This window comes from Ascaphus truei, chromosome 1, assembly GCF_040206685.1.
Source record: "Ascaphus truei isolate aAscTru1 chromosome 1, aAscTru1.hap1, whole genome shotgun sequence".
Taxonomy (NCBI): domain Eukaryota; kingdom Metazoa; phylum Chordata; class Amphibia; order Anura; family Ascaphidae; genus Ascaphus; species Ascaphus truei.
The window spans coordinates 521,557,920-521,571,623 of NC_134483.1; the positions used below are offsets into that span (position 1 = coordinate 521,557,920).

At 43.8% G+C, this 13,704-nt stretch overlaps 1 protein-coding gene across 1 annotated transcript in view; it reads left to right on the forward strand.

Annotated features, from left to right (window-relative positions):
* Positions 1 to 6,233: 6,233 nt before the first annotated feature.
* The window catches only part of SMYD1 (SET and MYND domain containing 1), a 39,810-nt gene continuing 32,339 nt past the window's right edge, over positions 6,234 to 13,704 (forward strand). Inside the window, exon 1 of the mRNA XM_075571905.1 lies at positions 6,234 to 6,506. Within this exon, the coding sequence (XP_075428020.1) occupies positions 6,385 to 6,506 (122 nt within the window). The 5' untranslated portion in view covers positions 6,234 to 6,384. The remainder of the gene's footprint in view (positions 6,507 to 13,704) is intronic.

Here is a 13,704-nt window from a genome sequence, read left to right on the forward strand (position 1 = left end):
CATACAAATAGTTTAAAAGAGTCTGTAACGCGTAGCTCACCACAAACGAAGTGCGACCATGGTGCTGAGGTAGGCAATTGAGTAACGCCAACCCACAGCCACGCGGGCGCGCCTAGGATGTAGAGTAGTCGTTCAAGCCAAGTCAGGATTGGAGATGTGAGAGAAGTGGGGTACTGGCCAGATTCAGGAGAGTAGCGGATCGTCGGGGTGCGTAGCCAGGTTCAGGATAGGAGATTATCGGATAGTCAGAGTATATAGCCAAGGTCAGGACTGGAGACTGGAGAATGGTCATGCAAGCCGGATCAGGAGGGGAGAGAAGCGGAGTCCAAGGTACTAGCAGGGTTCAGGCAACAAGAGGTTAACAGGCAGGCAAGGTCTCAGGAACTAGAATGCAGCAAGGCACAGCGTCACAAGACTATGCTCAGCAAAGACAGAATGCAAGTGATGGGTATAAATAGAAGGACCCTCCAATAGCAAGCGAGGGCGGAACCAGGAAGTAAGAATCCAATAGGCTGCTGATGTGTGCCCTATGATTCAGCCTGATCAGGTAGGAGGGTGAGACCGATCTCGCGTCACGGAGGTCAGAGGGCGGAGCTTAGAGCGCGTGTCACTCCAACGCCGGTTCCGTCCATCATTAGAGTGGGGGTGGAGCTTGGAACGCGCGTCACTCCCACGCTGGTTCTGTCGATCATTAGAGCGGGGGCGGAGCTTGAGCCACGCGTCAGCGGGGAGGCTGGGCGAACGCCCCCGTCGTGCGTCAGAGCCAGGGGTGGGGCCAGGGTCCGTGGATGCCAGAACAGACCGCGCAAGGTCCGCGCGCGTCACTGGACCAGACGAATGCGCATCTTGAGTGTCCGTCGCAGAAGGACCAGTAAGTTGAGGAGACTGTCCGAGGGCCGCCAGGATGGTGATTCCTCACAGAGCCTGAAGGTATGATAACCTAAGAAGGATCTCACGGTTATGTCCCTTCTAGTTCCAACTGTGGTCATCGGTAGGTCCCAAAATCAATTTTGGCTGTAGACCATAGCAGGGTTTTCAGCTGTGTCGCAGTATAGCCGGTCTCTCCTGCTTGTCGGTGCGGCGAGACCCTAGATGCTCTGCTACGATCTGGAGGCAGAGAGCAGCCGTAAACACCAGGGGATGCCGTGGAACAACACAATGTACAACCATCCAAACGCGCTTCACTCTGCAAAGAGCTTCCCCAGGCATTATGGAATAATAGGGGACTCTTGATCATTTATACTATGAATGATGTCATGATTGTATAACCTTAATATTCATATTCAATTATAATTAATGTACTTAATATATAAAGTATAAAAGACAAAAAAAATGATTTATTCAATTTATACAGATGAATTAAAAAACATAACATATATTAAAAAAAACTATATATAAAGCGAATATATTGAGAATATAATCACATGTGTAGTTTGGCAAAATACCACAATATGGTGATAGAGAGCAGGGATGCCATATAACATATATAGAGCATTAGATAGAACCATTATAAATAAAATGCATGTACAGTATGTATGTATGTGTGTGTGTATATAAAATGCCCAGTTTTGTATACACTTCCAAAAATTCATAAAGATCTAAATCTCCCACCAGGTCGGCCCATCATAGCAGCTATCAATTCATTGAATCAACCGCTCGCAATGTTTGTAGACACATATCTACAGCCCATAGCACAGAAAGCGAAGTCGTATGTGAAAGACAAATTTGACTTCTTGACTAAACTTAAAAGTAAACTACGTAATGGGATAGATCATACACTGGTTAGTTTAGATGTGTCTAGTCTTTACGCCATTATTCCCCATGAGGAAGGATTAGACATAGTAAGGTCTGCACGTATTGCCCTCTATAAATGTCCTTGAATGTCATGCTTCTCCTACATCTTATCCTTTATAAAAATTATTTTACATTTGAAAAGGATTTTTTCTTACAAGTAAAGGGGACAGCAATGGGCAGTAATAGGGCACCTGCCTATGCTAACATTTATATGACGCATTATGAGGAAGAATATATCTATAAATCTGACCATTTTAAACATGTGTTTAATCACCGCTATATATATGACCTGTTTTTTGTGTGGACGGGTACTGAGGATCAACTGATAACATTTCTTGACTATTTATATGGTCTTCCTTCACCATTGCGCCTCACTAATGTTTGGAACACTAGACAACTTTCGTTCTTAGATGTTCTGATTACGCAGGAACATGGTGAGTTACATACAGATCTCCTTAGAAAATCTACAGACAGAAATGCCACTCTTATGGCGGACAGTCATCACCCACCATCCCTAATAAATGCCTTACCATTCTCCCAAAAAGTCAAGGTCTCTAGGATTACTAGCAGAAAGGAAAAATTACACCCAGCTATTAATGATCTGCATAGATTTTTTAGCAAGGGGATATCATTCTGCTATTCTGCATAAATCCCTAACTAAGGAAGTGGACACCAGAAAGGTGAAGAAAAATGAGAATAGGATGATATTCACCACCACATACAATCAGGCCAGTGGTTTTGTAAGAGCAACCATTATGAAACACTGGCATTTATTACAAAATGACGATGTATTATCTGATGTATGCCGTGCACCACCTATCTTAGCCTTTAGGATAGGGAAAAATCTGGCTGACACACTTATCAATACTGATAATGTATGTAATTATAAAATCCCCATTTTTTGGAGGGTAGACGACCTGGTAATTTTAGATGTCTGAATTGGTCTGTTTGCAATAGCCTGTCATTGGGGACACACTCACTAAACCTCATAGTGGAAAAGGTATCAAAATTAAGAGTAGAATCACCTGGAGGTCTACATATGTGGTGTACATTATTAAATGCCCTTGTGGCTTATTGTATGTAGGGAAAACCACAAGAATGCTGAAAATAAGATTTATTGAGCATAAGAGTGTAATACGCAAAGGTACGGACCAGACTGTCCTTGTTCAACACTGTATGGAACATAGGCATAATGTCACATCCCTGAGAATTATGGAGGTAGAGTATGTGGCACCAAGACGAGGAACTCCTGACAGAGAGACATCCCTACTGAGGTGGGACGCATATTGGATCCCGTGACTGAACACAAGTAATGGTGGTGGCCTTAATGAGCAACAGAACTAAAGGTGCTTCCTTGACAGGAGATCATTTTTTTCTCCCAGTAGACTGATAGTGGCGTCTACCTGGATCTCATCCGGCACCTTCTGGATTCCATACCTCTCCGGTCCCTGGACTTCTCATTTGTACATATTACTATAATTTATTACCATGTTATTGGGATTCATGTATGCAAGCTCTTTGATTACATTTCCTCATTAGCCAGTTTGGAGTTTTGGAGTTCTCTCTATATGATTTGTTTATTCACCCAGGTGTTGGTGTTAGTGTGGTTTGCACTTGTAATATTGTCAATTTTTGCACCTTAGGTTAGAAGTGCATTAACTTTATTAGCATTTCTGTGAGTGTTATGCTTGTCTCGCTCTTTAGGATTTTGTAGAGGATCTCGCTCCTCCCCGCTCAGACTGTGGGGTTACTATGGCGACCGGCAAGCACAGTGTGTTTTGTCCGGTGATCCCATGTCTGCCTGGAGCCTGACCCTTCCAACATCTGACGTCAGCGTGATGCAACGCGTCGACGCGCCTACGTCATCAGGGAGCATCGACGTCATGGGGGGCGGATGGTTGGAGCGAGGTGGGGTGAGTACCAGGGTATATAAATGTTTTATATGTTTAGTTTTGTAGCCCTCACCTTGTTAAAGGCAGTATTGTACTGCCGAAACGTCGGAGCATATGGCACATTAAATATTCTTGATTAAGTCCGTGTGTCTGCCTCCTGTTTGCTTACTGGCTACTTCTGGGACCCTTTGATTTCCCTGGACACAGTGCACCGGCAGCTAAGTACCCCCCTCTAACACCTTCATTCTGAGTGCATGCATTACCCCTCCTCACGCTAAGATGTAAAGTACCTTCTGGCAGTCTCACTAACAACCTTTAGTAAATTTGGGCCTGCATTTTTTTCCCAACAAGAGGGTCTCTTTATTGCCCTTCGCCTTCCTGTTACATGTGTAGCCAGGTCCCCGGTTTCCCCCCTCTGCGTATTCCCTTGACCCCGGTTCCGCTTACCTCCGGCATCGCGATGGGACCTTGCTGGCAGGCAGGGGAAGTGTAGATGCGGGAGCTTGTGGCGCATCCGGGTAGCGGGTGCCGCCATTTTGGGTTGTGCGCGTCCGCTGGAGGTTGCTCGGTGGCCATTACAGGGCAGACCAGTGCGGCAGCCATTTTGAGGAACTTTGCGCATGCGCAGGGCGGCTGGATGACGCGGCACGGCTTAGCCAATAGGGCGGCTGCTATTGGGAGATAGGAGAAAGGCAGGTAGCGCGAGGGGGGGGGCTCGAGCTGGCAGTTGAGGGAGAGTTAAGGCAGTTGGTGACAGTTGGTGCTGAGAGAGAAAGGAAAGAGGAGGTGCGTAGTGCAGGGGGTCAGTGACCCACTGCATAGGCCAGGATATTTCCCCTAGGCTCCAGTACAGGCCCTGAGTCACCACCATCTTGTGGTACTGCAGGGAACAGCCCCAGATAGGGACTTTACTGATTTACTGATAGTCGCAGACAGGGACACAGCAGCTTCCTGAGCTACATGGTGATCTGTAGTTTGGGATCAGACTGCATTGCGGAGTCAAGACTCATGAGAGATCTCCCTGACAGTGAATAACTACTCGTGAGAGACGACGCGGGATCTGTGGATCCTTTTCGAAGATGTCAGCTCCGGGTGCTGGGGCGCCCAGCAGGTATTCTTATAAGTGCACCAACACTGGTACCTACAGGTGCTGATCCCGCCTTGGGGGTGGGTTGCTTGGGGACACTAGGGATTAAGTGACCAAGGACTTTGGTTCTTTACGGTGGACACGATGTGGGGATATACACGGTGGTGGAAGAGGGACACTTGTACCGTGTGTGTTGCATGACTTGCTGATATACTGTTATATTGCCGTATATGTGTATATGCTAATTATCGTTATATCCGCCATATATGCCTGTATGCTCTTCAAAATTAGATTCGTATATGTGTTGTTATGCATAATATATATCTATAGTAAAAGGTTACCTATATCTGTGGATTGTTATAGTTATTCTTGTCCAGGGAAATCTTACATATCGGGGATCCTGGGCAAGTGGAGGCGCTGCCAATTTACTTATTGTTGCCCCAGGCTCCCAGTGGCGGAGGCTCAGATCTTTGTGCGCCAACAGGTATATATAGCATTAGTAGATCCGTCTAGTGAGAGAAAAAAGGCTACACATGTTTCAGGAAAGAGGGTACAGCAAATAATAATACCACTTGTGAGCCAAGTCACATGTCTCAGACAGGTTTGCAACCCTGCCTTCCCCATTATCTCTTAGCATACAGTCCTTCCACTGCAGCCAGGGATTCTGGGAAATGACATGCAAAGTAGTATCGAGGCACTCCAGTGGTCTTGATAAAGAAAAGAATTGTTTATTAGGACAGGAATAACGTTTCAGTCCAACCTTGGACCTTTGTTAAAGGTCCAAGGTTGGACTGAAACGACTATTAACATTTTTCACCAAAGTTTTAAAAGTTTGCAAGCAGTTTTACCGGTTAAAGACAAACTCTATTCCATAGCCTGAAATATGTTGTTTTTTTTTGCGATAGAGAAAGCCGTATTTCAGGGTCTGGGTATTGTTTGAATACAGATTCATTGGGGAAATGCCCTAATTTTAAGTTTTCAGAACTTTTCACGAATTTTCAAACTTTTTGAAAAGTTTCAGCAAATCTCGGCAACTCCGCATATCTTTATTGTAGAGCTGCTGGTTTGGGGCCTCTTTTTGGGTTGCTACAATGCACATCTTCCAGAAGAGGAATCTTTCCTATTTTGTCTTGAATTAAGAGATCAGAACACGTGCTAAGAACAAGTGCCAGCTTTAGTAGCTCCCAATCAGTGGCTCAGCTGTTGTCACTTGACAGGACGGAGCAACTGGTTTCTAAAAATATAACATAAAGAAAAAAAAAAGAACCTTTATAGCGAGTTTGTATTAATGGAATATAGTACTATATCATGGTGCATTTATGTGATTTGCACATTCGCAATGACATCGGTCTTTCAATATTGTTCACACGGTGTAATTAAATGAATACAAGTTCTATAAACATTATAATGTCTGCCTGTTAGTCTGAACGCAGACCCCCTCTGGGAGGTGGGACAGGCTGGAGAGGGGGGGAGTCCTTTTATAGGTCCGCTCTTTAGGAATCTGAAGGTGCTGAAATAGCAGACGTGACAAGAGATTGGGGCGGTGGTTAACAGCCGGCTTGGCTACAGTAGTTTGCTTTTGTCCAGAGAAGGGGCAAGACATTAGCAGGGATGGAGAATGTAGAGGTTGTTAACTCTGAAGGGAAGGGACGAGGTCTAAATGCAGTTAGGGAATTCTGGGCCGGGGATGTGATCTTTGCAGAACCTGCTTATGCTGCTGTTGTATTTGACAGGTAAGTTTGATTTTTAAAAAAAAATGTATTTATGGGTGTCAATGTTTCTTTAAATACTTTCCAGGCGAAAAATATTAGCAGGAGAGTCGAGGGCGGATAAAGAACAGAAATAAAACTGTAACACTGTGTTATGCAAAGGCCACTGCAAATTTGTAGCTACCACATTTTTGGAGAGCACGATCAGAGAGATTTATACAGTAAAAGTCAGGAGGTTACTCTTAAAATCGAATCTTTGGTTCTTCTTTTTATCTTTTTTATTAGAGATAGTTGTAGCGATTTAAACAAACCTTTTTATGTAACTGCAGTTCTCAATACCCTCTAACAGGGCAGGTTTCCGTAGTATCCCTGCTTCAGCACACGTGGCTCCGTCTTTGACCGAGCCACTGATTGAGCCACCTGGGCTGAAGCTGGTATATTCTTTAAACACCTGATCTGTTGGGGGTTCTTGAGGACTGGAGTTGAGAACCCCGACTACAGTACATGCAGTTATTCTTGGCCTGTCCGTGGTTCTCTGCACATCTGTGTCAATATGTAGTGTCCTGGGTAAGCTGGGTCATATTTAAAGTTTGGACTTCATTGTTATTTTTTAAAATGTTATTATTTATAACAATAATAATTTTTTTTAATAGTTTTACCGATGCAAAACTTCAGTAATACTTTTGCCTACAGAATATGAACTAACATTATGAGCAACCTCAGCTGTAGCTATTATTGTATTTCTTAAATGACAAGAGTCCCCATGAAGGTCAAGCAGCTTATCTGACCCCCAGCAAGGGACACACTTAAGGTTGTTAAAAGGTCCGGGAATAGTGTTAAGCAGGGACCCCGAGTCTCCTGGTTTGAATCTTTGTATGAGTATTTTGTGACCTTAGGCAAGTACCTTAACAGTATTTCTCTGTATACGATAAAATTATACTAAATGCTCTTTCAAACATGAACTTATTGTGCTTGCAACAATCTCTACTAAATGCGAAGCACAAAACAGGCCACCATATACAATATTATTATTATTATTGAATAGAAACATTTAATCATTTTACCAATTGTATGCAATAGTAACAATCGTGTGAAGGATACTTCATTAATAAAATGAATCATGAAGTCTGTGCCATGACAGTGATTTGTTGCTGTGTCTGAGGTTGAGATGCTAGCAGACATTATTGCACCGCCGGCCGTGCACCAGTTGGTACAATAGCATGGTAAACGCCCCGTTTTCATGCGCCACTAACCCTTTTAAATGGCGTCTACTCCGGCTGACATTTTGTGTCCCCCCTGCTGTAATGCACCAGCCGGAGCAATAACGCCTGCTGTATGTGTACATTGTCAAAGAACCATAAATGACCAGCATGTTAGCCATAAAAAAATGAAGAATTGACTGTCTTTTAAAAATATGTAATGTAACTCCAGTATAGATGCTCACTATTGCGCTCACTATTGCGCTCACTATTGCGCTCTCTAGAAGGCTCCTGTCTTTTAAGGGAGGTCCCTCTTGGGGGTGGAAATGTTGCACATCGCCACTCGGCCTGTTGAATGTGTCATTCTCCTGTATTTGGTCTGCAGTGTGTAGCACTTTGTACTGATTCGCAAAGTTGGGTGAAACCTTCGCCCTCATTTGTAAACCTTGGCAAATTTTGAACTTGGTGTCCTGAACATAGTCAAAGACTGAGCCACTGATTGAGCCACCTGTGCTGAAGCAGGGATATCCTCAAAACTTGACCTGTTGGGGGGGTCTTGAGAACTGGAGTTGAGCACCCCTGCCTTAGAGGTTTAGATAATTGCCTATTGCCATTTTGAAGCATTTGTGTGTTTATACTGTGGGTATCACTTTATTTTGGGCATCTGATTTATTAAGGTTAGTTTACAGTAGTTATTTATTTCCCTAGTTATTCACAAGTCCGCTATCATCTCTATTATGTCAACCTATGCCTTTCTGGAATAAAAGGCAAGACCCCTTCTATGTGTTGCAAACAACAGAATATACCCATAGTACAAAAAACTATGAATGGAAATATCTTCTGTTATCATTTCTCAGTGGCTACAGTACACCATTCTCTTATGTGTCACGCCTGAGAAACATCAGGGGAAACTTAGTAAGGGTAAGATATGTAACCCCTCCAGTTCTGGGGAGGCTTGCATCACTTTATTATACTGTATCTCTGTTACATATGCTGAGGTTGATCACTATTTAGCACCAGCACTATCAACCAGGACATTCCCCATTAAACAGAAGCTATTTAAAGCACCTGTTTCCCCACCCCAGGTTTACCCAATAGAAAGCAGTGATTTCCGATTCCAATGACATCATAGCTTTCTATTGGTTTGCCGGGAACGAGGCTGACCAATCGATGCTATTGATTTCCTAATTGGGATAGAAAAACGGTCAGAGACTGGGTCACACGCACACAGCCGGCCAAAGAATACATCTTTTTTTCCTACAAAATCTATCAGAGTATAAAATCGTCACATCTTTGCTTCCTGTGGGAAATGAATACATTCCTATCTTCCCCATGTCTGATCGAATCGTTTTGTTCTTCCCTTTTATCTCTTTGGCTAACGATGGCAGCACCATTTGTTTAAACTAATCAACAGACGGAAAAATCTGTGGATTATCAATCCGTGTGCAACGGGGTTATATATTAAAAAAAAAAGATCACATATATACACTCTAAAACATTTAGTTACCATGGAGACATGTCCATGTAAAACTTTTTGTTTTTTAAATATGCCAATCAGCTACAGTATATTGAACCTAATAAACAGGCCACTGTGATTAGTTCACCACAGTTCCAGAAGGGACTGCACGTCAGAGATCTCACAGGATTCTGGGACATAGGAATACAGCAGTTCTGTTCTACGGAATACAAGAAGGGGGCTGATGATAAATATATTTCTACATGAGCTCTTAAAAGCAAGAACGTCTTCATTGTTATTGTTATTAGTTATGGTTGGAGAATAAGGCTGCGTTATAATTTTAATATAGCTCTACAGTAAATGCTAGGAAATGTTGCCTTAAGATGTGACATAGCTCATAAACCAAAGGAGTAAAACCAGTAATGGTATCAGTCCTACACAACATGTCTTTTATAGCTGCTTCTTTATCTACTGGCTAATATAGTTACCTGATATCCGTGTCGGTTCTGTGACTCTCCATTGCCTTATATGGAATTTACTTCTAGAGAACCTTTCTGCCCTTTTGACCTGACATATGATACATCAACTCTGAGTAGTGTTAAATCTCCACTGGATGAATGTCTGATAAGTGAATGTGTATGGAAATGCAGCAGCAGTAAATCATACTAAAGCTAAAGATGTGTATCCAGACACTTCCTGATTTTTATTTACAACACTTTTTGCCTCATCAATGTCAGATGGGCCCACAGCATAATGTTAAGCAGATAAATAAATACATTTAATAAACAGCTCAATGTATCAATTATAATCACAGTGGCCAACATGAAAACATTTTGTTTCGGGGAGCAACTGGTTGGAAATGTCAGAAAATCCTCCTCTATTGACATGCATTGTGTCGAGGAAACATTTTTCACGGAGAAATGTAACACAAAATATGCATTTTTCAGTAAAATAATAGGGAGTCTCCCATATAAATGAAGAGAGTTAGCCACTGATAGTGAGCAGCGTACAGCTTTTAATTTGCTAAACATAGGTCTGGATTTAGTAAATTGTCTCAAATAAATATGTTTATGTTTTAATATGTTCTATATTGTACCAAAGGTTAGCAAATGTGAATGTGCTGTAACTGATATCTGAGTATAGACAGATGTCCAGATGAAGGTGAAGCAGACCTCTTTGCAAGTGAGGGTGTTAAGGCAAAGATGGTAGACTATTTTCCAGGTAAAATGAAAAAAATACCCAAATCACATTAAAAAAAATGCCTATTCTGAAAGGCTGTCAATTTTATAGATTGCGCAGCAAGCAGTTAAATTCAGGGAATTTGTCTTTAGGATTCCACTGCAAACTATTTGTACATTTCTTTGGTCAAATAAACCAAAAACAAAATTATCTATACAGGCGGTCCTCGGTTATCCAACGGAATCCGTTCTGGAAGTAGCGTTGTAAAGTGAGTCCCATGTTAATCAGAGGCGGTGAGAGTTGGAAAAGGCGTTCTGGCGTCGGAAAATGGCCCCATAGGATTGCATTGTGACACGTCGGATATGCCGCACGTCGTATAGTGAAACGACGGATAGCGAGGACCGACTGTACATGTGGTTTCATAAGCTTTTGCAGCCTCAATGGATCTTCACTGGATATGGACACAGCAGTTCCACACACTGTATGATCTAAGTACCCAATCCTATTAGATCACAGGAGCTTCTCATGTATCCAGAGAAGCCCCAGTAGCTCATGTATAGCAACATCTACTGTATGTATGATTTTCATGCGGGACCAACTATGTTTATGTGCTATTAAATTCGGTTTTTATGCACAAGCTATCTCCCTGAATAATGGTCTGTCTCTGAGTAAGTGACAGTAAGCTCTGTTTAGCTCCATCCAAACAATGAAGTCCAGGACACACTTTATTTGCTCTAAGTTTTAACGATACCATCATATATACCAGTGCTTTAGTCCAGGGGTGCGCAAAGTGGGGGGGCGTGAGACTTTCAGGGTGGGCGCAGCTGTTACAGAGGCCACGCACTTCCCCAAAAGCATTTAAAATAAATGCCGGGGATCGCGTGAGGCCTCTGTAACTTTTACTTCCCTTCCCTTCCAGTGACACGTCTCCATGGCAACTCGGCGTCAAATGACGCCGTGGGCTCACGTGGCGGGATTTGACGCCAGAGCTGTGCAGGGGGGGGGGGGGGGGTGAGAGCCAGAGGGGAGAGGAGACAGGGGGGCGCATGTAAGAAGCTTTGCGCTCCCCTGCTTCAGTCTAATGCTGCATCTCTTGGATGTTTGCTGTAAGTTCATTAGAAATTCAAACTATTGTTCCAACGTTGGACCTCTATGATATACTTGTAACCCATGGACCAGAAATCGCAGATCAGGTCCCCTAAGGTGTTCTGTGGTCTGGCTACATGTCTCGGTGTGGTGCATACCTGCTGGCGACATGAGGGCCTGAGTCTCCCGCGATGACATGGGGGACAACAGGACATGTTTCTGGGGTGAATGCTTTCGTTCTTCTTCTTCTGGTGCAGCGCCTACATCTGTAGTAGGCCCCAGGGATAAGGGGTGGAATCCCTACCGAAGAATCCCCTCCCAGGGATGAGAGATTCCAATCTCACACAATAGGGGGGTTATGCACTAAGCAGTGATAAGTGGGTTTTCTGGGTGCTATGCACAAAGCAGTGATAAGTGCTTTTAAGTGAGATACATGCCTTTATAGAGTGATACTGACTGCTGTGAGATTCACAAAGCAGTGATAACAGTGCAATATCCTGCTATAATGGCTTTTTTCCCCACTTAAAAGCACTTATCACTGCTTTGTGAATCGCACAGCAGGCAATATCACACTATAATGGCTTTTTATCTCACTTTAAAGCTGTTATCACTGCTTAGTGCATAACCCCCTAGGTCTTTTATAATTAGCAGCAGCTCTTTATTTCTCTCTCTTTGCAGCATACAATCAGGTATCACATAGGAAACAGCAGCCAGCTGTACTCCTGTAGGATGTCCCTGCCTCCACTCTGGGCCTTAGGAGCACCCAGAGTGGGGCTAGCTCTTCCCTTACCCCCTAGGTAGGGTAAGAGTTATATGGTCCACCTATAACTCACTATCAGCTCTACTCATCTCCTAGCTAACTAACGCTCTTGAGCTCTATACTTAGACTCTCTCTAATCAATGGACTTCACTAACTCTAAATAGGAAGTGCACTGGTCTTTATGATTTCAGCAGGCACCGCCCCTGTGTCTCTTGATTGGACACAGGGTCAGGAAACCTACCTTCACCAATCAGGGCAAGTGCTTGAAGTGGGGGAATCCCATGATAACTCCTGGCAACCTGCCCTTACCAGGGATTACTGCACAGGAGGATAGAAATATAGCCCCTAATCTTACCAGGGCTACACTCTCAGGTGGAATCCAATGGTCCCCACTTGGACCTAATTTGCTGGGCCATCCTGCAGGTGAACAACCTGTGAAAACACAAACATTTTGCAGTTAATACATTGTGTACACAGAGCTGTAACACCCAAGATGGTGACATAACAGCGGGAAACTCCCAACATGGAGAACCCATGACTCAATAATAATGACGGGGATCAGGCTTCCTCATGTCCCGTCCATTATGATCCACAACTTTAACAAAGAAGGGTTGAACAGGCCCATTCTCCGGCCTGTACATTACCTTGTGCATGAATATGTTCCTGCCTGTACCCCAAACCCTCATTAAGGAACATATTTTGTCCTCCTTCAAATAAGCATAGTGACCAAACTTAATACGTAGGTACTCAATGACAGCATCTCTGAGCCAGGTGTCTCTTTGATCCTCAATCTCCTGCATGATTGGCTCTGGTACGTACGGGAGCTCATACCCATGAGACTGTCTGCATCTCGCCACTATGGCTCTATCTGCTCGGTTTAACTTAGTAAGTTTCCGGCTTCCAGCCTTTCCTGGTAGTACCCAGTACTAAGGCTCCTCAGGTGCAATGTCATCATATAAAATGGGTGAACCTTTGGATGTTATTACCTTCTGCATAATCTCTCTCCATCTATTGTCTAGATAGTCAGCAACCTCCTGTGGAGAATATGTGCCTACATCCCACCAGTGGTCTACTGTGTCTTTCTTTATTAGCACAAACCTGGTACGTCCATACCTTCATCATACCCTGTGAATAACGGTGCCCACCATTTATCTCGGTGTTCATATGAGGATGACACACTCATACATTCCTCGGACTCAGCTCTCGAGGACACACCAGAAGTCTCTGCCTCAGTAGAGTGCGAGCCTTTACGCCTCCCTCTAATGACATTCCTGTATATTGTGGGGTTCATCTTGGGTGCCTTAGGACTTACAGGACCCGCTCTTGCAGAAGACTGGGACCCTAGGATCCTACCTCTAGGTACAGGGTTAAACACAGTGGGGTTAGGTACAGGTATAACACATGACAGTGGTATCTCCCCCATCAGAACCCTCATCACTTGAAACCCAATCCCGCCAATCAGTTGAAAATGTGGGCGTCTTACTCGGCTTACTCCCACTAGGACCCGGTGGCATAGAACGTGATGGGGCAGGGGCAGTGGCC